The sequence below is a fragment of the Littorina saxatilis genome, linkage group LG9 (assembly GCF_037325665.1).
Source record: "Littorina saxatilis isolate snail1 linkage group LG9, US_GU_Lsax_2.0, whole genome shotgun sequence".
NCBI lineage: Eukaryota > Metazoa > Mollusca > Gastropoda > Littorinimorpha > Littorinidae > Littorina > Littorina saxatilis.
Window position 1 is genome coordinate 62696360 of NC_090253.1, and position 23606 is coordinate 62719965.

The window sequence follows — 23606 nt, forward strand, 5'->3', positions numbered from 1 at the left end:
TTCAAATCTTCCTTATTCATCACAAAATTTCACATCCACAGCAGTGTTGACAATATCAAGAGAAGACTTGTTTTAATTGAAATAACATTATTTAGTTATCAGGAGATTTCAGTCAGCACAATTTAACTCTCAAGCCTCCAGTGTTCTGTTCCATCTTCACTTCTCTCCATATCATTCAGTCAACAAGTCAAAGATACTGTGATGAAATGGGACGCTGAAAAATAGATTACCCCAGCGGAATTCGTAAGTTGTGTCCGCAGAAATCTGCGGATTCGCGGAAAAGTCTCACCCCTGCCTTTTAAACGCCCACCCCCAACATTTGGACTAACGGTGGAAAAGTCCCACCCCTGCCTTTTAAACGCCCACCCCCAACATTTGGACTAACGGTGGAAAAGTCCCACCCCTGCCTTTTAAACGCCCACCCCCAACATTTGGACTAACGGTGGAAAAGAAATTGCTTTTCCTAATTGTTTTGTTTTTTAAATACGCACGCAATAGGGACATATTATTTGAGTGAATAATGACAGGATGCTGCTTTGCAGTTATGCCAGTGATTTAACTTTGCAACTGCATGAGTCACTGTATAGCCATGCCTAAAATTGAAGATTTCTTGCGAGATCCATTTGATATATATATTGCAGAGCTCAACCTTGGGGAATTTACAGGGATCGAGTGAAAAATTGGTTGCTTGAATACACCGTAAATACCCCTCCCCCCCCCCCCCTTCCCCTAGATGACTGGTCAGACCAAATTAACTGACTGCAGATATCATGTTTCATTTTGTGATTTCTGTTTAGACATACGCTGCTAGTGGCTAATGATGGTTAAACAAAGAAGATCCTAAAATTGAGTCTACATCATGTGCATTTGTTCAAAAACCATGATACAAAAGGTATTTGTGTTTAGTTTCTAGTTTCCATTCTGGCAAGGCACTGGTACGCAAGAGAACATGTAAGTTTGTGGCAGAGAGAAGTAGGGTACACGTAGACATTCTTTTCACAGAAACATACTATTTTAAAACATAGTTTATTTCATTTGATCAAATACTGCTATTTCTTATGCAGAACTGGTCCTGCGCATGGTACAGTGCCTAGTAAACGCCCACCCCCTATTTTCGATCGAAATGGGTTCATAAGGGGGGATGGCGTTTAGACGGTGTGTACGAGAGCCTTTTCTGTTTGCAAAAGCAGAGGATTCGACTGCAGTAGAAAAACGTCCCCGAATTTACAACACTCAAGTTAAACATAACCAGAATTTGCTATACTTGTGGCTTTTCTCCCTGTAGATAACCGTACTTGTTGAATTTGGTGGGGAAGCACTCAGTCTGGAGTTTAGTTTACTTACTTACCTTCGAAAGTAGTTCCGAGTTCGGTCGTTCGCCATTGAAGCTGAAAGCACCAGGGGACTGTACTCTCCCTCAGTTTTAATCAGTTCAGCAAGAGTTCAGTACCTTTCGCTGCGCACAGGCGCCTGAAGTATGTCAGCAGCGTGGCTGTTAAAAGTACCGGTCAGAGTATGTAAACAAGCACTGGTCTCAGGAAAATAGTGTGGTCTCCTAAATCGAAGAAATTTAATCAACTGGTGAAAATTAAGAAATTGACAAAGTTTGGAAGAGAAGGATGAAATGTGATTGAGAAGTTAGAGGCCACCCCTGTACAAATTGTAGTTGTAGCCGCGATCCGCACTAAAAATTTTCTTTTTGTTTTAGATAAAAAGCAGGGGTTATAACCAACACCAGAGGCTATCCATATCAACTTGCAATGAAACCGCGTTTATACACATGTTTATGCACACTGGGGTTGCTGGGTGTTTTTTTTACTAACAGAGTTATCAACAGTTAGAATGATTTATAGTACAATATTGTCATGAGGACTACTCAATACTTTCAAGTCAAACATTCTCTGGAAAAACTCTGGAAACAATTCATGTTTGAAGTTGATTTAACCTCTCATTTCAGTTATAAGGAAGCATGCCAGAAAATGCTGAACACTACACAAAAATAAATTGTGCTTAAAAAAGTACTGATAAAATCAGAAAGCAGGCAAAAAGCTTATCTAACATACAGGCTGTACAGTATATGAAATTATGATTATGATCTGATAATTGACGTTTTCCGAAAATACCTCTGTCAGGATTTTCGGCGGTCTGGAGGAGAAGGTTCCCATCAAAACTTCAGACAGATATCACATCATCCGGAACACTCTCCATACCTCCGACAGGCTGTATCCTGCGATTGGCATGTTAAACCAACTCCGGATGTGTATGCTATGTGGTGTGCTCTAAATATGACACAGAGTTAAAGCCTCTTCCGCTGCACACGACATGTGAAGTTTTCAAGTATGTCAGCTGTCAGGCTGTTTCACAGGAACAAGTCCACAACCGGTATTTGAGTCATGCAAATATACATATTTTAAAACCATTACCAGTTCCTTCAGGCGAAACAGGCTATCACTTGAGTAAAATAGAACAAGGAAGTGGGTGGGGTGGGGGTGGTGTTGTATTACTTGAGCAATCACCTCTTTAGTTAATCTCATCAAAACCAAGTTACAGCATAAGGCTACAATTTTCAAATTTACTAAGTTTGGAACTCAGAAGAGCAAGAGGAGGTATGATTTAAAATATTTAGATTACCCTTGATTTGTACGACACTGTTGCTGTAGCCTGATTTAATTGTTGAAAAGACGGGCGCTGTGGCGGGGTGGTAAGACGTCGGCCTCTTAATCGGAAGGTAGTGAGTTCGAATCCCGGCTGTGGCCACCTGGTGGGTTAAGTGTGGAGATTTTTCCGATCTCCCAGGTCAACTTATGTGCAGACCTGCTAGTGGCTTAGCCCCCTTCGTGTGCACACGCAAGCACAAGACCAAGTGCGCACAGAAAAGATCCTGTAATGCATGTCAGAGTTCGATGGGTTATAGAAACACGAAAATACCCAGCATGCTTCCCCCGAAAGCGGCGTATTGCTGCCTAAATGGTGGGGTAAAAACGGTCATACTTGTGTGGGGAGGTTCTCTCTCACTCTCAACTCAAACAGACTGGATGGCGGGGTTCATCGTTTTATTTTAAACCCCACGTGGAACAACACGCAATGACCTGAAAACATAATACAAATTTTTTTTATTAAGTTTCAGGCAACAAGTCATGAAAATAGGCAATAAAATCAAAGTAATGTTGTAAACAACAAGAGCGGAAATATTTACATAATTATTCACAACACCATAAGTAATCGAGCAAAGAGTGACAAAACACAACATACCGCAGTCCTAAAAACAACATGAACAAACCATGACTAGAAAGTCAAATGCAAATTACACAAGTAAGTTCAAGTCGCTATCAGAGTTTCTAGCACAACAGAACACAAGCTTATAGAAAGTCAACGTGTACAGTACAAACTCTCAATCTCATTCCTCACAACATCACCGACAAGTTACTTTATGCCAGGATCAACAAGGGACTGTTGGGTATGGGTTATACATCAAATACTCTAGCGCCTAATCGGTGAACAAACAATGACCAACCAAACAAACACGAACAACAACAAATAAACAGTACAGCAACTAAACATACAAATACCGACAAAACAAACAAGTAAACAAACAAACTGACAGTTAACAAACAAACAAACAACAACGCGTAAATGACACAAAAGGATTCTAGTAAAAAGAATACAAAAGACCGACAATATATGTATGCAAAATATCCAAAGTCCTGAATGGACTAAGTCAGTAAGTGGCACTGTGTACTGACCAAATTGTACAGCAGTTTCCTACCACAACAAGGGAGGTAACAAATGAGGGTAATCATTCTTCAAAGCACAAAATTGGTGGGAGATGGGAACACACACAGAAATACAACACAGGCACACGACAAACACACAACTAGGACAAACAAACACATAAACAACCAAACACACAAACAATTACAAAGAAACACACACACACAACACAGGGGCATAGTTATGTTACAAGCATCAGCATTGCAACAGAAACTACTAGGTCACTAGTGCCACATCAAATACAGTTCTGGCAGCTAGGCTAGGTATTTGACCTACATTCAATATACATCCAAAGTTTGCAAGGACTGACTCAATTCTATCAACCTGAACTGAGAACAACTCAAATCCTAGCCTGAGACAAGAAGAATAAACTGGCAACCAGAAGAATAACATCTGTGGAGAGAGAGAGAGAGAGAGAGAGAGAGAGAGAGAGAGAGAGAGAGAGAGAGAGAGAGAGAGAGAGAGAGAGAGAGAGAGAGAGAGAGAGAGAGAGAGAGAGAGAGAGAGAGAGAGAGAGAGAGAGAGAGAGAGAGAGAACACACAACTAATAGAATATAAAAATGACAAGGATGTTCTGGGACAACAATAAGAAATCATACCACAATTCAATCAATGCACTGATTAGATGGAGCGAGAGTCTTAAAACCGATAACCATAACCTTCAGGTTCCACATTATTTCATCTCATTATCCGTTCCTGACATGAATCTCTTTATGAACAGCTAACAGCTCTTTTGAATAAAAGCAGCTTCTTTCAGTAGTGCTTCCAAGTGAATCGTAAATTTAGAAAAGGCACAACTCTTGATGAGTTACATCATACTCTCGATTGACACAGTTAACCGGCTCAGAAAGAAACCAATGTCATCATATCAACATACCCCATGATGCGTCTGCAATTCGGCCGATTTACACGAACTTGCAAATGCTAAACAAAATTCACCAAGCATCTTTAACTGAAAGCTTGGCATCCAAAACTAACTGCTCAATTGACCATACAGTCGCTACGAAACATGGTTTAGTCTACAGTTTGATCTGACGGACTGACGTAATATCTAGACATCCTGACGTAACCTCAGCTATCAGCGAAAGACAAATACTCCATCATTTCAGTCGTCAACAAAACATAGCAGTAATACAATCATGATCAAGTCACAATAAATGGCATAGTAAACAAAACAAGAAAATCATTGTTTACTTACAGTGAACTCAACCCTTTGGCGACATCAACACAGGTTCAAACACAAGTGCATAACAAGAAGAGCAAACGCTCGATCGAGTCACTTTCGCAGTTCTGAATATTATATGAGGCATCAGATGGACAGGAAGAAATTGCTATTCACAACACAATGAGTCACGTTCACATAAAATTTGAGCCCGGTCACTTTTATAGTTTCCGAGAAAAGCCCAACGTTAAGTTGTGTGTTGCCGAACAGAAAAGGCTAGTTATCTCCCTTGTTTTTCTGATAACGTTCGTAAAAGGCTTGTCAAAGATATAAAATGTCTAATTTTTCCTTTGACGCTGACCTGTGACCTTGAAAAAGGTCAAAGGTCAACGAAACCATCGTTAAAGTGTAGAGGTCATTGGAGGTCACGACTAAACAAAATATGAGCCCGATCGCTTTGATAGTTTCCGAGAAAAGTCCATATAAAATGTCTAATTTTTCCTTTGACGCTGACCTGTGACCTTGAAAAAGGTCAAAGGTCAACGAAACCATCGTTAAAGTGTAGAGGTCATTGGAGGTCACGACTAAACAAAATATGAGCCCGATCGCTTTGATAGTTTCCGAGAAAAGTCCAACGTTAAGGTGGTGTCTACGGACGGCCGGCCGGCCGGCCGGACAGACTAACACTGACCGATTACATAGAGTCACTTTTTCTCAAGTGACTCAAAAACCAACTATTCACTGAATGGGCACATGCCTCTTTTTCCTGGGTCTACCACGATACTCTGAATCAAGGCTAGGTCTATCGCAGCGAGCGGTCAGCGGAGTCGAACAATGAACTGAATACTTATGCTGGTACCCGAGGCTATTTATACTGTCCGCGCGGACTGCTCTGAAAGCGCCTTTTTCATCTCATCAAAACGGCTCTCAATCCCTGTCTGATTGCCAGACCTGTGTTTCTTTAGAAACTTTGACAGCAGCTGCTGATAACTTTACGAAAAATGCATACATTAGAAATTGGTTTGTTGCTACAGAACCAGTGTGAAAAATACTTTGCAATCATGTTACAAGATATAACTTTACAAGTCCAGACCAAAAAGTAATTGTGATTAATTACTCAGAATTAATGACCGATTAACGCTCAAAACCCAGCAAAATAAAGATTGCTAAACTCTATCACTTCCTGCACCAAACACAATCCACTAAATTGCAAAATGAACTTCTGAACTTTCCATACATGTGTCATACTTGCGGTAAAATGGAACTTATGACAAGTTATGTGACGTAAAACTTGACAAAGAAACACAGGTGTCAAAATGACGCGTGTGACGTCACGCGGCGAAAACACCGGTCAAACTGAGGAAACCTTTGATTTACTTGATCCAAACATTTATTAATGCACTTTAACTCAAAAAGTATCTTAAGGGAATAAGAAATGAAGTGCACTAAGTTAGATTTACGAAAAAGTAACAACTATGGAGATAATAAAGAAATTCCCGACGTCACCTACTGGGCGCTAAAACTCAGATAGCGTCGATGGTTTGGGTCGGAGCTGATCGAACATTAAAGCAATTTAAGGAACAACAGGGCCTTAAAAAGTACTTAAGCACGAACATACAGCAACATAGTGTCTATATCCATTCAATTATGGAGATAATAAAGAAAATAAGCCTCCTGCTCTGTGTGATCAATTCCAATGCTGTAACATTAGAATTTCAGATGACTATCTGTCCGCATATTGCAGGTGTGAATAACAGTTTTTACCAAAAATGGGTGTCCGCATCCACAATTTGTAGGTGATCGTTGAAAAAAACTTTGTGCTGAGCAAATCTGTCCGTACATGTCAGGTGTGCACTCAAGCCCAGGGCAGTACATTGTAGAGACTACAGTACCTCTTGTTTCAGCCACGTATCACTGTGAGTGCTGACTGCAGTCTGTGTTTCTGGTGTCTGTATCTCATGTTTCAGCCAGGTATCACTGTGAGTGTGAGTGCTGACGGCAGTCTGTGTTTCTGGTGTCTGTATCTCATGTTTCAGCCAGGTATCACTGTGAGTGTAAGTGCTGACTGCAGTCTGTGTTTCTGGTGTCTGTATCTCTTGTTTCAGCCAGGTATCACTGTGAGTGCTGACTGCAGTCTGTGTTTCTGGTGTCTGTATCTCTTGTTTCAGCCAGGTATCCCTGTGAGTGCTGACTGCAGTCTGTGTTTCTGGTGTCTGTATCTCTTGTTTCAGCCAGGTATCACTGTGAGTGCTGACTGCAGTCTGTGTTGCTGGTGTCTGTATCACTTGTTTCAGCCAGGTATCACTGTGAGTGCTGACTGCAGTCTGTGTTTCTGGTGTCTGTATCTCTTGTTTCAGCCAGGTATCACTGTGAGTGCTGACTGCAGTCTGTGTTGCTGGTGTCTGTATCACTTGTTTCAGCCAGGTATCTCTGTGAGTGCTGACTGCAGTCTGTGTTTCTGGTGTCTGTATCTCTTGTTTCAGCCAGGTATCCCTGTGAGACCTGACTGCAGCTTCCAATGTCTGCACTGTAGGCATGGTAGCTGTGTTCTCTGTGACCACACCCTCCCTGGCTGGCACTGGAAACAAACATAAACCAGATCCATGAAGCAATGTCAAAATATTTCTTCAAACTTTCACTGCCTGATACTAAAAGATGAAAACAAACTTTGCTCGTTTTGCTCAATAGATTGTGTGTGCAATCATACCGCTGCAAAGCTCTCAGGATTAAATGACTCATAACAGATTTCTATTTGTCCATCTTTTCGAATGGGCGGCGTGTAGATTCCCGAGGAAATCTGTGTTGTCTTTTCCGAGAGCAAACATAGCAATCTGTAAACTTGACGCCGCGAACTTTATTAGACGTAATTAAAAACAGTCTCATTCTCTTAGACATCGACATATAAAAATAATCTTTGATGCTTTTAAATGCTTGATTTCACATGAGACAAAGGAGTCTTGCCGGGAGGTTGTTTACATGATGGGCGCAACAGTTTGTTTACAAAACGTCTCAAAAGTTCGATGTCCACACTGATCTGAAACCTGTCAGTTCGTCTTCAGGGTCAAAACCAGTCTTCAGTCTAACTGTGTTTGACTTTGTTCTTCATCTTTTTTTCTTTTTTTATCTGAAGGAGTCACAAAACCCAAATAAGCGAGCAATGGCGAAGGCGATGGTGGGGGTTCAGAGTTTTCATTTTCTACCGCACTGTGTTTATGAGGCTCGAGCCGGATCAATATACTTTTCAAAAATCCCTTTTCTTCTTTTTAGGTGTGTATGCTGGTTACCGTGCCGCTTTCGCTTTGTCTGTTGATACGAACATCTGTTTCTATACAGGTCTACTCTTACTGAAATAAGCTTACTGTAATCGTAGAACAAGTTTGCAGATCTAAAACTGCACAAGATATCCACCAGGCATATTTAGATTCAGCCCGCAAATCTACTATATAAGGCACGCTCTGATTGGCTGTTTTGCAAAGTGTGGCTTCATACCCTATCACACATCAACCAATCAAAAACAAGGTTACCCACTTTCGGGCGACTGCAGGCGAACACACACAGTGTATTTAGATCTACATTTTAATGCATGTACTTGAATCATCTTCAAAGGTGGTTTTAAACGAAATTTATGGCGATTTGTGCAGACATATGGACAGACAACTGGATGGGCTGATGGCTGGCAGACAAACATTGCTCATCATTATTACTCACCGATCTAAAATCACAACCACATCATAACCCTGACATTTGACGAGGGTCAACCATGCTTATTTAGCAAAGTTTTGCAAATTTCAAATCTATTCTCTCGCACATCTGATACGTTCTTTTCTACTTACTGTATGGATGGGGTTCCGTGATGTGCCAGCATAATGGTGTCTCTTCAGCCACATCAATCTCTATCTTGACGTCTGGCACAACTGCTGTGTCTCCTTCCTCCATACTGTTGTCAGAACCTGCGTTCCCTGACTGTTCACTGTTGAAGATGTAGACTGTGCGTGGCCGTTCACTGTTCAAGGCACTGACTGTCCGTGGCTGTTCACTGTTGAAGTTGTTGACTGTCTGTGTCTGTTCACTATTACAGGTGATGACTGTTCGTGGCTGTTCACTGTTACAGGTGTTGACTGTTCGTGGCTGTTCACTGTTCAAGGTGTTGACTGTTCCTGGCTGTTCAGTGTTCACGGAGCTGCAGAGAAAAAGTGATAGTCACCGTGTTAATCATTTGTTGAAAGAATCAGGGCAGAGTATTTTGGAAAGACCTTTGGGACGAGGAGGTTTTTTTTATCTCAAACCCATTCTATTGCATTAAAAACCACCCACTTCTCCACTGTAGGTTTAAAAACAAAACACACACACACAAACACACACACACACACACACACACAAACAACTTGATTAACCAGTGGCTTTACATTGGAATGGCAACTAGCAACCAGTAGCATCTCAGAAAATCAAATCCACAAAAGATCCTTAGCTAAAACTGAACCAAACTTACATGCAATTGAGAAAAACAACAATCAAGTCTCTCTCCAAAACATTATCATTATGTTTTAGTCAGCTATTCCCCAACACTAATTTGTCACGGACTAACATAAGATTGTATAAAGTGATAGCACACGCAATGTGAGACCTCATAGAGAGCTGACTGGGACCTAACATAAGATTGTATAAAGTGATAGCACACGCAATGTGAGACCTCATAGAGAGCTGACTGGGACCTAACATAAGATTGTATAAAGTGATAGCACACGCAATGTGAGACCTCATAGAGAGCTGACTGGGACCTAACATAAGATTGTATAAAGTGATAGCACACGCAATGTGAGACCTCATAGAGAGCTGACTGGGACCTAACATAAGATTGTATAAAGTGATAGCACACGCAATGTGAGACCTCATAGAGAGCTGACTGGGACCTAACATAAGATTGTATAAAGTGATAGCACACGCAATGTGAGACCTCATAAAGAGCTGACTGGGACCTAACATAAGATTGTATAAAGTGATAGCACACACAATGTGAGATCTCATAGAGAGCTGACTGGGACCTAACATAAGATTGTATAAAGTGATAGCACACACAATGTGAGATCTCATAGAGAGCTGACTGGGACCTAACATAAGATTGTATAAAGTGATAGCACACACAATGTGAGATCTCATAGAGAGCTGACTGGGACCTAACATAAGATTGTATAAAGTGATAGCACACACAATGTGAGATCTCATAGAGAGCTGACTGGGACCTAACATAAGATTGTATAAAGTGATAGCACACACAATGTGAGATCTCATAGAGAGCTGACTGGGACTTAACATAAGATTGTATAAAGTGATAGCACATGCAATGTGAGATCTCATAGAGAGCTGACTGGGACCTAACCAGTTTCACAACGAGTTTTTCTAAAAATGTTCTCACATAAGTATTAAGTCGGAATCCGAGCATCCTAGCATTTAACTGACAAAGCATGGTGGATTTTAGGAAATGAATTCCGAATCCTAGATAATACCAGCAAGTTTCACTGTCAGAAACCCAACAGTAATCCCAATGCATATGCAACATTCCACTCTCTGAAGAGTATCTTAAAACACGGCTTATACCTGGGATAACGGAACAATCGATCACTTCGTACCTCTTGGGGCCATTTCTTGCCGGGAAAATTCCTATAATTTTATAAACAATTGCGCGTATCAAATAACAACAAAGAAAAGTTTCAACTTAAACACAGACACAAAGAATATAAATAACAACAAAGGAAAGTTTCAACTTAAACACAGACACAAAGAATATAAATAACAACAAAAAGCAACCTACATTGTCTCCAGCAGGGTCCTGATTGTACGATTCCTGTTGTCTGCAGGCAAACACCTGCCTTCTTCTTGAGGGCCAGGCAGAGTGGGCTTGCTGTCTCCTCTCCACACCTGTCCCTCCATTGCAAGTTCAAAGGTCAGGTGGCCCCCCGTCTGCCAAACCAAGCGTACCTGCAGCACATTGCCAAGCAACTTCTCTCAAATCTGACGTAACTTGTATAATCCTCTTTTCTGAATGATGGTACACAGTAGCCTAGTGACTATAAAATAATGCAATATGTTATTTGACATATAGCATTTATATGCGCATCCTGCCATGTGACATAATTATGTTCAAAGCATCCTTCAAAAGAAAGCAACAGAATATTTTCACAACCAAGTCTGATCTGTGAATCAACAGCAGACTTGCATGTTCAGTGTGTACAAGGTGTTGAATACACTCATCTTGAAACTTTTAAACCCAAACGCAAGTATGTAAATGAACAGGCTATGTTTGCAATGTCCCTTTAAAGTTTGCTAATGTATAATCATATGTATTCTCACAGTTGACAGTCCAGGTAACATCCCCAAATTCATCGACTTAAATTTGTTTTATAGCTTACAATCATGTTCCACATGTTTTTTTCATTGCTAAGTCAGCCCCATGTGTCGGGGATATAAAGGTAAAAATGTTGCAACAATTGCAATACCATAGCTGCGCAAAAAGAATCTACAGGGTTTGACACTAGCGGGGGCAGGGGGCGGAACGCCCCAGAGTTTTGTGTTCCGCCCCAAACATTGCCGAAGCTTGGGGCCCACTCCGCCCCAGGATAAATTCCAACAATGACAAACCGAAAATTCTAATGCCAGAGCCAATCATTAAAAATCGCCAGTCAAAGTCGTCACTGAAATTTGCGTTACGATCAATGCCGCAGTCAAGAAAAAAAACAAACATTGAAATCGTCGAAGGACAATGCCGCAAGGGAAATAACTCCCAGATTGTGCTATTTAGCGTGAGAGATAAGTACCGCCTTCAAATGCCAAACGCAAAATGTGGCGACACATCCCAGGTGTAAAAAGACATGGAAATGAAGATGAAGAACAGGGTGGAGAGAAACGAAACAAGTCGCGTAAGGCGAAAATACAACATTTAGTCAAGTAGCTGTCGAACTCACAGGATGAAACTGAACGCAATGCAACGCAGCAAGACCGTATACTCGTAGCATCGTCAGTCCACCGCTCACGGCATAGGCAGTGAAATTGACAAGAAGAGCGGGGTAGTAGTTGCGCTGGAAAGGATAGCACGCTTTTCTGTACCTCTCTTCGTTTAAACTTTCTGAGCGTGTTTTTAATCCAAACATATCATATCATATGTTTTTGGAATCAGGAACCGACAAGGAATAAGATGAAAGTGTTTTTAAATTGATTTGGAAAATTTAATTTTGATAATAATTTTTATATATTTAATTTTCAGAGCTTGTTTTTAATCCGAATATAAAATAATTATATGTTTTTGGATTCAGCAAATGATGGAGAATAAGATAAACGTAAATTTGTATCGTTTTATAAAAAACATATTTTTTTTACAATTTTCAGATTTTTAATGACCAAAGTCATTAATTAATTTTTAAGCCACCACGCTGAAATGCAATACCGAAGTCCGGGCTTCGTCGAACATTACCTGACCAAAATTTCAACCAATTTGGTTGAAAAATGAGGGCGTGACAGTGCCGCCTCAACTTTCACGAAAAGCCGGATATGACGTCATCAAAGACATTTATCAAAAAAATGAAAAAAACGTTCGGGGATTTCATACCCAGGAACTCTCATGTCAAATTTCATAAAGATCGGTCCAGTAGTTTAGTCTGAATCGCTCTATACACACACACACACACACAGACAGACACACACGCACATACACCACGACCCTCGTCTCGATTCCCCCCTCTACGTTAAAACATTTAGTCAAAACTTGACTAAATGTAAAAAGGAGACCGATGCAGCCAAAAGCGCGAAGCGCTGTCGTAATTTCAATGTCAAATGGTTGAAAGAATTTCCCTGGCTTCAGTACGATGAAGAAAAACAGACAATGCATTAACAGACAATGCATTGCTGCACGTGGATACTGAGAGTGGGCCCCAGATTTTTGTTTTCCGCCCCAGCAATTTCCATCTCTGGGGCCACAGGCCCCAGGCCAAATAAGTTAGTGTCGACCCCTGATCTATGTATCATTGGCATTCTTGGCAAGATTGTAGCCCTTGTATCAATGGGATATCCCAGCTAGTTACAGTAAAAAGCCACTACATAGCAGTGTACATAGTGACAGATGGAACGCTTTTCATGGTTTACATGGTGGACATTTTTTATCTATGCCTTTAGAATGGCTTTGATCGAGCTAGCACTTGAATAATGAGTGATAGGTACCATGCTGGATATGTTGTCAGCAACTTTAGAGAGTTACCGACCATGCTGGATATGTTGTCAGCAACTTTAGAGTGTTACCTACCATGCTGGATATGTTGTCAGCAACTTTAGAGAGTTACATACCATGCTGGATATGTTGTCAGCAACTTTAGAGAGTTACCTACCATGCTGGATATGTTGTCAGCAACTTTAGAGAGTTACCTACCATCCTGGATATGTTGTCAGCAACTTTAGAGAGTTACCTACCATGCTGGATATGTTGTCAGCAACTGTAGAGTGTTACATACCATGCTGGATATGTTGTCAGCAACTTTCTGGGCCACTTTGATGCGGTCTTCCTTTGTCAGTGGCACGAAACTTGTCCCTGCTTCAGCTGCTATTGCTTGTGCTGATATTGATGCTGATATTGATGCTGGTATTGATGCTTGTATTGATGCCGGTACCGCTTTTGCTGGTCGCTGCTGCTGCACCCTGGGACTGAGCCTTGCAAAATCCGCCTGCCCCGTTTCGGAGTTGTACTCAACTCCAGCTGCACAAATACAAAAGGATATTTCATTTCATTTCATTTACTCGTGAAATTCACACAGCGAAAGTGAAATGTCTACATCGGTCAGCTTGGTGATAAAAGCAGACTTCAGAATTCTCTTTTGTAGTGTGTGTCCTGTCTGGTGTACTCTACAGTCCCTGATGTAGTGTGTGTCCTGTCTGGTGTACTCTACAGTCCCTGATGTAGTGTGTGTCCTGTCTGGTGTACTCTACAGTCCCTGATGTCAACAACACTGGAACGCCCTTTTGTAGTGTGTGTCCTGTCTGGTGTACTCTACAGTCCCTGATGTCAACAACACTGGAACGCCCTTTTGTAGTGTGTGTCCTGTCTGGTGTACTCTACAGTCCCTGATGTAGTGTGTGTCCTGTCTGGTGTACTCTACAGTCCCTGATGTAGTGTGTGTCCTGACTGGTGTACTCTACAGTCCCTGATGTAGTGTGTGTCCTGTCTGGTGTACTCTACAGTCCCTGATGTAGTGTGTGTCCTGTCTGGTGTACTCTACAGTCCCTGTTGTAGAGTGTGTCCTGTCTGGTGTACTCTACAGTCCCTGATGTAGTGTGTGTCCTGTCTGGTGTACTCTACAGTCCCTGATGTAGTGTGTGTCCTGTCTGGTGTACTCTACAGTCCCTTTTGTAGTGTGTGTCCTGTCTGGTGTACTCTACAGTACCTGATGTAGTGTGTGTCCTGTCTGGTGTACTATACAGTCCCTGATGTAGTGTGTGTCCTGTCCGGTGTACTCTACAGTCCCTTTTGTAGTGTGTGTCCTGTCTGGTGTACTCTACAGTCCCTTTTGTAGTGTGTGTCCTGTCTGGTGTACTCTACAGTCCCTGATGTAGTGTGTGTCCTGTCTGGTGTACTCTACAGTCCCTGATGTAGTGTGTGTCCTGTCTGGTGTACTCTACAGTCCCTGATGTAGTGTGTGTCCTGTCTGGTGTACTCTACAGTCCCTGATGTAGTGTGTGTCCTGTCTGGTGTACTCTACAGTCCCTGATGTAGTGTGTGTCCTGTCTGGTGTACTCTACAGTCCCTGATGTAGTGTGTGTCCTGTCTGGTGTACTCTACAGTCCCTGATGTAGTGTGTGTCCTGTCTGGTGTACTCTACAGTCCCTGATGTAGTGTGTGTCCTGTCTGGTGTACTCTACAGTCCCTGATGTAGTGTGTGTCCTGTCTGGTGTACTCTACAGTCCCCAATGTAGTGTGTGTCCTGTCTGGTGTACTCTACAGTCCCTGATGTAGTGTGTGTCCTGTCTGGTGTACTCTACAGTCCCTGATGTAGTGCGTGTCCTGTCTGGTGTACTCTACAGTCCCTGATGTAGTGTGTGTCCTGTCTGGTGTACTCTACAGTCCCTGAGGCAGTGTGTGTCCTGTCTGGTGTACTCTACAGTCCCTGATGTAGTGTGTGTCCTGTCTGGTGTACTCTACAGTCCCTGATGTAGTGTGTGTCCTGTCTGGTGTACTCTACAGTCCCTGATGTAGTGTGTGTCCTGTCTGGTGTACTCTACAGTCCCTGATGTAGTGTGTGTCCTGTCTGGTGTACTCTACAGTCCCTGATGTAGTGTGTGTCCTGTCTGGTGTACTCTACAGTCCCTGATGTAGTGTGTGTCCTGTCTGGTGTACTCTACAGTCCCTGATGTAGTGTGTGTCCTGTCTGGTGTACTCTACAGTCCCTGATGTAGTGTGTGTCCTGTCTGGTGTACTCTACAGTCCCTGATGTAGTGTGTGTCCTGACTGGTGTACTCTACAGTCCCTGATGTAGTGTGTGTCCTGTCTGGTGTACTCTACAGTCCCTGATGTAGTGTGTGTCCTGTCTGGTGTACTCTACAGTCCCTGTTGTAGTGTGTGTCCTGTCTGGTGTACTCTACAGTCCCTGATGTAGTGTGTGTCCTGTCTGGTGTACTCTACAGTCCCTGATGTAGTGTGTGTCCTGTCTGGTGTACTCTACAGTCCCTTTTGTAGTGTGTGTCCTGTCTGGTGTACTCTACAGTACCTGATGTAGTGTGTGTCCTGTCTGGTGTACTATACAGTCCCTGATGTAGTGTGTGTCCTGTCCGGTGTACTCTACAGTCCCTTTTGTAGTGTGTGTCCTGTCTGGTGTACTCTACAGTCCCTTTTGTAGTGTGTGTCCTGTCTGGTGTACTCTACAGTCCCTGATGTAGTGTGTGTCCTGTCTGGTGTACTCTACAGTCCCTGATGTAGTGTGTGTCCTGTCTGGTGTACTCTACAGTCCCTGATGTAGTGTGTGTCCTGTCTGGTGTACTCTACAGTCCCTGATGTAGTGTGTGTCCTGTCTGGTGTACTCTACAGTCCCTGATGTAGTGTGTGTCCTGTCTGGTGTACTCTACAGTCCCTGATGTAGTGTGTGTCCTGTCTGGTGTACTCTACAGTCCCTGATGTAGTGTGTGTCCTGTCTGGTGTACTCTACAGTCCCTGATGTAGTGTGTGTCCTGTCTGGTGTACTCTACAGTCCCTGATGTAGTGTGTGTCCTGTCTGGTGTACTCTACAGTCCCCAATGTAGTGTGTGTCCTGTCTGGTGTACTCTACAGTCCCTGATGTAGTGTGTGTCCTGTCTGGTGTACTCTACAGTCCCTGATGTAGTGCGTGTCCTGTCTGGTGTACTCTACAGTCCCTGATGTAGTGTGTGTCCTGTCTGGTGTACTCTACAGTCCCTGAGGCAGTGTGTGTCCTGTCTGGTGTACTCTACAGTCCCTGATGTAGTGTGTGTCCTGTCTGGTGTACTCTACAGTCCCTGATGTAGTGTGTGTCCTGTCTGGTGTACTCTACAGTCCCTGATGTAGTGTGTGTCCTGTCTGGTGTACTCTACAGTCCCTGATGTAGTGTGTGTCCTGTCTGGTGTACTCTACAGTCCCTGATGTAGTGTGTGTCCTGTCTGGTGTACTCTACAGTCCCTGATGTAGTGTGTGTCCTGTCTGGTGTACTCTACAGTCCCTGATGTAGTGTGTGTCCTGTCTGGTGTACTCTACAGTCCCTGATGTAGTGTGTGTCCTGTCTGGTGTACTCTACAGTCCCTGATGTAGTGTGTGTCCTGTCTGGTGTACTCTACAGTCCCTGATGTAGTGCGTGTCCTGTCTGGTGTACTCTACAGTCCCTGATGTAGTGTGTGTCCTGTCTGGTGTACTCTACAGTCCCTGAGGTAGTGTGTGTCCTGTCTGATGTACTCTACAGTCCCTGATGTAGTGTGTGTCCTGTCTGGTGTACTCTACAGTCCCTGATGTAGTGTGTGTCCTGTCTGGTGTACTCTACAGTCCCTGATGTAGTGTGTGTCCTGTCTGGTGTACTCTACAGTCCCTGATGTAGTGTGTGTCCTGTCTGGTGTACTCTACAGTCCCTGATGTAGTGTGTGTCCTGTCTGGTGTACTCTACAGTCCCTGATGTAGTGTGTGTCCTGTCTGGTGTACTCTACAGTCCCTGATGTAGTGTGTGTCCTGTCTGGTGTACTCTACAGTCCCTGATGTAGTGTGTGTCCTGTCTGGTGTACTCTACAGTCCCTGATGTCAACAACACTGGCTGGAACTCCCATTTTAAGACCCCCCTTTTCATTTTTCTGATTTTTAATTTTATTGATAACTCATGTAAATGTACCTCCATATTAAGACTCCCTTATTCTTAAGACTTGATTTTCTCAGATGTTTTGTTAGTCTTACAAAGGGGGTTCCACTGTTCTTGAACTCATGAGAAAATGAGCAGTGTCTCTTACAGTGATCCTTGTGTGGCTTGTCCTGCTGGCAGAATGGTGTGGTGGTGGTCAGTCTCTCGGCACCAAGCACAACCTGCAAGTACAAGTGAAACAAGCCGGGTGTCACCCCCTGTACCTGGTGTGAAATACACATCAACATCATCCTTTTTTCCTCAGCTTTGAGTTTGATCGGTTCAAACCAATACATGTACTAACAGACCAGCCTGGTCAGGTCTATAACATAAGACATAAGACATAAGACTTTATTTCAACCATGTGCAGTACACTAGGGACATGTTTTGGCCAGAGTACAATCAATCAATCCATACACACCCTTCCAAATGCAAAATGCACGCTTGCAATCTCAGTCACACACACGCTCACGCACGCCCACATACATTCCCCACACAAAACCCCCAACAGCACACACGCACAAGCATGCTGGTGTCTTTCAGTTCAGAACAATACATGCACTAACAGACCAGTCTGGTCAGGTCTATCTTTCAGTTCGCTTTCGTTGGGTAGGCATGCTGGGTATTTTCGTGTTTCCATAACCCATCGAACTCTGACATGGATTACAGGATCTTTTTCGTATGCACTTGGTCTTGTGCTTGCGTGTACACACGAAGGGGGTTAAGTCACTAGCAGGTCTGCACATAAGTTGACCTGGGAGATCGGAAAAAACTCCACTCTTAACCCACCAGGCGGCAGCGACCGGGATTCGAACTCACGACCTCCCGATTAGGAGGCCGACGTCATACCACCACGCCACTGCGCCCGTCGTTCTTCCTAAAGCAAGAACATGATCCTCCCTGTCCAGGCCCCCTCTATGTTGATTATATGGGGGGAGCCCTGAGGAATATGCTGTTATTGGATATTTTCAACCGGTGGGCATTATTCCAGATACAGTGGAACCCCCATTTTAACCTCCAAAAAAGCTGAGAAAATCAGGTCTTAACAAGAAGGGCAAAGCCCATACGACTCACATGCTTTACACATTTTTCCTACCAAAATACATGTGACCTTGACCCAAGGTCAAGGTCATCCAAGGTCATGCAACACAAAGCTGTTAATTCAAGACATAGGAAGTACAATGGTGCTTATTGGCTCTTTCTACCATGAGATATGGTCACTTTTAGTGGTTCACTACCTTATTTTGGTCACATTTCATAAGGGTCAAAGTGACCTTGACCTTGATCATATGTGACCAAATGTGTCTCATGATGAAAGCATAACATGTGCCCCACATAATTTTTAAGTTTGAAACAGTTATCTTCCATAGTTCAGGGTCAAGGTCACTTCAAAATATGTATACAATCCAACTTTGAAGAGCTCCTGTGACCTTGACCTTGAAGCAAGGTAAACCAAACTGGTATCAAAAGATGGGGCTTACTTTGCCCTATATATCATATATAGGTGAGGTATTGAATCTCAAAAACTTCAGAGAAAATGTGAAAAATGTGAAAAATAGCTGTTTTTTAGGCAACATTTATGGCCCCTGCGACCTTGACCTTGAAGCAAGGTCAAGATGCTATGTATGTTTTTTGGGGCCTTGTCATCATACACCATCTTGCCAAATTTGGTACTGATAGACTGAATAGTGTCCAAGAAATATCCAACGTTAAAGTTTTCCGGACGGACGGACGTCCGGACGGACGGACGGACGACTCGGGTGAGTACATAGACTCACTTTTGCTTCGCATGTGAGTCAAAAATGAGGGAGCCTTAAAAATTGGGGTAAGTTTACAGGGGTTCGACTGTTTCAGCCAGTTAATACGATGAGAAATGATTAGAGGCAGGCTCCTAGAGCGTTGGTGAGGGTATGAGTGAGAACCTCCCTGGCCAAGTCTGCATCGTCTTGTGATGGCTTTGCAGCCAGACATGGTGACATACGTTTTGACTGTGTTCAGAATTGTAAGGTGTTTACAAAAAAACGACGAGAGGCTATTTCTATTTTCTATTTCTAACCATTCATGACAGTCGTACACGTGCAGACAAAAGCAATTGTATGATGGCATAAAGAAGGGTTGTCATCATTGATTTCACATGACAGACACACAGCATAGAAGGGCCTGTGACAAAAAGTACACTGAACCCCCCCCCCTGTTAAGACCCCCAACGTTTAAGTCTCCCTCCCTTTCAAGACTTTTCTTTCATAACCGCTGGAAGTTTACCCCATTTCAAAGACTCCCTCCTTTTCAGAGGTACTGAAGCAGAGGTTCCACTGTACCTGCTGTTGAGGCTGGTGTGGGGTACTGGTAGTGGTGAGATGTGCATAGCCCACTGGCGGGTCACACGCTGTTTGAGGCTGGTGTGTGGTACTGGTAGTGGTGAGATGTGCATAGCCCACTGGCGGGTCACACGCTGTTTGAGGCTGGTGTGGGGTACTGGTAGTGGTGAGATGTGCATAGCCCACTGGCTGGTCACACGCTGTTTGAGGCTGGTGTCGGGTACTGGTAGTGGTGAGATGTGCATAGCCCACTGGCTGGTCACACGCTGTTTGCCCACTCCTGGCTACAGCATGGGGTGTGGAAGTGGTGAGATGTGCATAGCCCACTGGCGGGTCACACGCTGTTTGAGGCTGGTGTGGGGTACTGGTAGTGGTGAGATGTGCATAGCCCACTGGCGGGTCACACGCTGTTTGAGGCTGGTGTCGGGTACTGGTAGTGGTGAGATGTGCATAGCCCACTGGCTGGTCACACGCTGTTTGCCCACTCCTGGCTACAGCATGGGGTGTGGTAGTGGTGAGATGTGCATAGCCCACTGGCGGGTCACACGCTGTTTGAGGCTGGTGTGGGGTACTGGTAGTGGTGAGATGTGCATAGCCCACTGGCGGGTCACACGCTGTTTGAGGCTGGTGTGGGGTACTGGTAGTGGTGAGATGTGCATAGCCCACTGGCTGGTCACACGCTGTTTGCCCACTCCTGGCAACAGCATGGGGTGTGGTAGTGGTGAGATGTGCATAGCCCACTGGCGGGTCACACGCTGTTTGCCCACTCCTGGCTACAGCATGGGGTGTGGTAGTGGTGAGATGTGCATAGCCCACTGGCGGGTCACACGTTGTTTGCACACTCCTGGCTACAGCATGCGGTGTGGTAGTGGTGAGATGTGCATAGCCCACTGGCGGGTCACACGCTGTTTGCCCACTCCTGGCTACAGCATGGGGTGTGGTGGTGGTGAGACAAGGGTCCTGAAGAATTTGCCCAATAGGTGTAGTGGTGGTGAGACCAATTTGTCCAACAGGTTGCTGTGGAGGTCTGGGCTCAACGTGGACGCGAGATACATGTTGTAATCTGTTCTCCTGGCGGTTGTCATGGCGACGCTGTGCGGCAATCACTCGCTGTTCTTCTCGTTGCAGCTCTCTGACTTTTTTTGGTTTTTTTCGACTACCGGCCACTTGTTCGGCAAACATTGTACACACATTACAGTCATTGTTAGTACTTACATCACTCTGAGTCGTACCCTTGCGAGATGCCAGCAGGTCGAACAGACGTTTTTTGACGACACGGCTTGCGGTTTTTGTTTCAGGTGTTGAAGAACACTGTGGCTGAAAGGTTTCAACAATAGAATTGCTTGTACAGGCATCAATACTGTCAACACATGTGCCTTTTCTTTGCGGGCTAGCAGCTTTTTCACTGGCTTTTCTTGGTTTCTTACGACTACCAGCCATTTGTTCGGCAAACGTTCTACACACACTACAGTCAGCTACTTCCACTTTGGAGTTGTATTGTGTCCACAACACCTTTGTTTTTTCAAGGTTATTATTCATTGCTTTTGACACACCTTGAGTTGGAATGTTAGTTTTTTTTAGTTGGCTGAGACGAGCAAAGCATGATGTACATAGTGTACTTGAGAAAGTGGTGCCATTGGCTTCTTCAGAAACGTGAATACCGTGAAACTGAAACAACACTGATGCGTAGCTTTTGCAATGCCTAATGGTATGATTTTTGTCCTTCGCTGTCTTTGATCTTCTGCCACACGTTCTGCACATAGCATTTAGCCTAAATATGTGGAGATCTTCCGTATGTTGCACTGCCGCCATTCTTAACTGAGACACCTTAAATCAATAAATAGAGTGACTACAAATTAAAAGAAAATGACACAAATAAACAAGCAAAACCATGTACACACATACAGACAGGCAAGAACATAAGCACAACTACAGTCACAACATTAATTTAAGAATAAACACGTCACATGCTTAAGAACAAAAAAGAAGGGGGAAAACACAAAACAAAACAAACAAGATGAAATGCACGACAGTCAACAGAGCTGCATATAATAGCGTACTGTAGCGAGTGCCTGTTCCGAGAACCTGCGCGTGGGTTAATTCACACAACTTACCCCACAAAAGTGCTTCAGAAATCATACACAAACACCTTTAACCTAACTTGTTTTCACTCTATCACACAGTTAAGACTAAGTACTTACTGATGGCAAAATAAAAACACAGTCGGTTGGGCTGTTATCAGTATTCAGTGTGATTATAAACTGATATACAACGCGCAAATTCTGTTTCTTTTAACAGGAACAAAGAACAAGAGCTGAGTGCCAGTGATATTAGTATTACCACAAAATCAAACAAAACGAGTCGAATAAATAAACTCCAGTTTGCACCAACACAATGCCTGTATATTCAAGTAACAAAATACACAAGATGAACATAATCCCAGGTGTAAGTCACTGAAACGATCCCTTTTTCACACCAAGAATCACGTATTTTGTTCAAACTGGCGCCATCGCACACAAGCTCCATAGAGCCTTTGTGTGCTAGAGACAGCGCGCGAAAGGGAATCAAGGTCACTGGCCGCGCCGCGGCACGCTATAAGTGAGCCAACGAGCTGTAAGCGAGTTCAGCTGAAAGTGCAAATCTCGCACCAAATAGAACAGTGTGTTTAGTGTTTACCCTTTCAGGACCATTTAGTGTTTACCCTTTCAGGACTATTTAGTGTTTACCCTTTCAGGACCATTTAGTGTTTACCCTTTCAGGACCATTTAGTGTTTACCCTTTCAGGACCATTTAGTGTTTACCCTTTCAGGACCATTTAGTGTTTACCCTTTCAGGACCATTTAGTGTTTACCCTTTCAGGACCATTTGGATTTTGTGATGAGAGTAATCTGAGAATTACATGCAGTTGACACTGCACATTAACATGTGCACTGTCCTTTATTTCCTAGCCCTTCTCAGTTCTACAAAATCACACAGAAAGTGACAGATGTAACGCATGCAATCTTTGCAATTTTGAAGTTGTCTGGAAATGCTGGAGCACTTTTGCTTTGTAATGTTACTTCTTTATTTACCATTTTGTTATTTAATTTTCTTTTGTGTGTATGTGCATGTGTGTATGTGCATGTGTGTATGATTAGTGCTGGCGGTATACCACAGGTTTTTAGTTCTTCAAATCTTCCTTGTTCATCACAAAATTTCACATCCACAGCAGTGTTGACAATATCAAGAGAAGACTTGTTTTAATTGAAATAACATTATTTAGTTATCAGGAGATTTCAGTCAGCACAATTTAACTCTCAAGCCTCCAGTGTTCTGTTCCATCTTCACTTCTCTCCATATCATTCAGTCAACAAGTCAAAGATACTGTGATGAAATGGGACGCTGAAAAATATATTATCCCAGCGGAATTCGTAAGTTGTGTCCGCAGAAATCTGCGGATTCGCGGAAAAGTCTCACCCCTGCCTTTTAAACGCCCACCCCCAACATTTGGACTAACGGTGGAAAAGAAATTGCTTTTCCTAATTGTTTTGTTTTTTAAATACGCACGCAATAGGGACATATTATTTGAGTGAATAATGACAGGATGCTGCTTTGCAGTTATGCCAGTGATTTAACTTTGCAACTGCATGAGTCACTGTATAGCTATGCCTAAAATTGAAGATTTCTTGCGAGATCCATTTGATATTGCAGAGCTCAACCTTGGGGAATTTACAGGGATCGAGTTAAAAATTAGTTGCTTGAATACACCGTAAATACCCCCCCCCCTTCCCCTAGATGACTGGTCAGACCAAATTAACTGACTGCAGATATCATGTTTCATTTTGTGATTTCTGTTTAGACATGTATACGCTGCTAGTGGCTAATGATGGTTAAACAAAGAAGATCCTAAAATTGAGTCTACATCATGTGCATTTGTTCAAAAACCATGACACAAAAGGATTTTTGTGTTTAGTTTCTAGTTTCCATTCTGGCAAGGCACTGGTACGCAAGAGA

At 43.2% G+C, this 23606-nt stretch overlaps 1 protein-coding gene and 1 long non-coding RNA gene across 2 annotated transcripts in view; one reads left to right on the forward strand and one right to left on the reverse strand.

Annotated features, from left to right (window-relative positions):
- Positions 1–3036: 3036 nt before the first annotated feature.
- Positions 3037–22269, reverse strand: LOC138976753 (uncharacterized). Its single transcript, XM_070349642.1, has 6 exons — positions 19614–22269; positions 17405–17477; positions 13429–13670; positions 10743–10909; positions 8767–9113; positions 3037–7511 (listed from the first exon to the last, which is right to left on the reverse strand). The coding sequence occupies exons 1-6, from the start codon at positions 21423–21425 to the stop codon at positions 6817–6819; spliced, it is 3336 nt and encodes a 1111-aa protein (XP_070205743.1). The 5' UTR covers positions 21426–22269; the 3' UTR covers positions 3037–6816.
- The window catches only part of LOC138976765 (uncharacterized), a 103708-nt gene continuing 102244 nt past the window's right edge, over positions 22143–23606 (forward strand). Inside the window, exon 1 of the long non-coding RNA XR_011459141.1 lies at positions 22143–22276. This is a non-coding gene — a long non-coding RNA (uncharacterized lncRNA). The remainder of the gene's footprint in view (positions 22277–23606) is intronic.

Excerpts from the sequence above, each read along its gene's own strand:
- LOC138976753 (XM_070349642.1), bottom strand. The coding sequence starts at position 21,425 with ATGGCGGCAGTGCAACATACGGAAGATCTCCACATATTTAGGCTAAAT. Across the intron at positions 13,671-17,404 it reads CAAGCCACACAAGGATCACT|CTGGAGTTGAGTACAACTCC; the intron begins GTAAGAGACACT and ends GTATTTGTGCAG. Across the intron at positions 7,512-8,766 it reads CACGGAACCCCATCCATACA|TGCCAGCCAGGGAGGGTGTG; the intron begins GTAAGTAGAAAA and ends GTTTGTTTCCAG.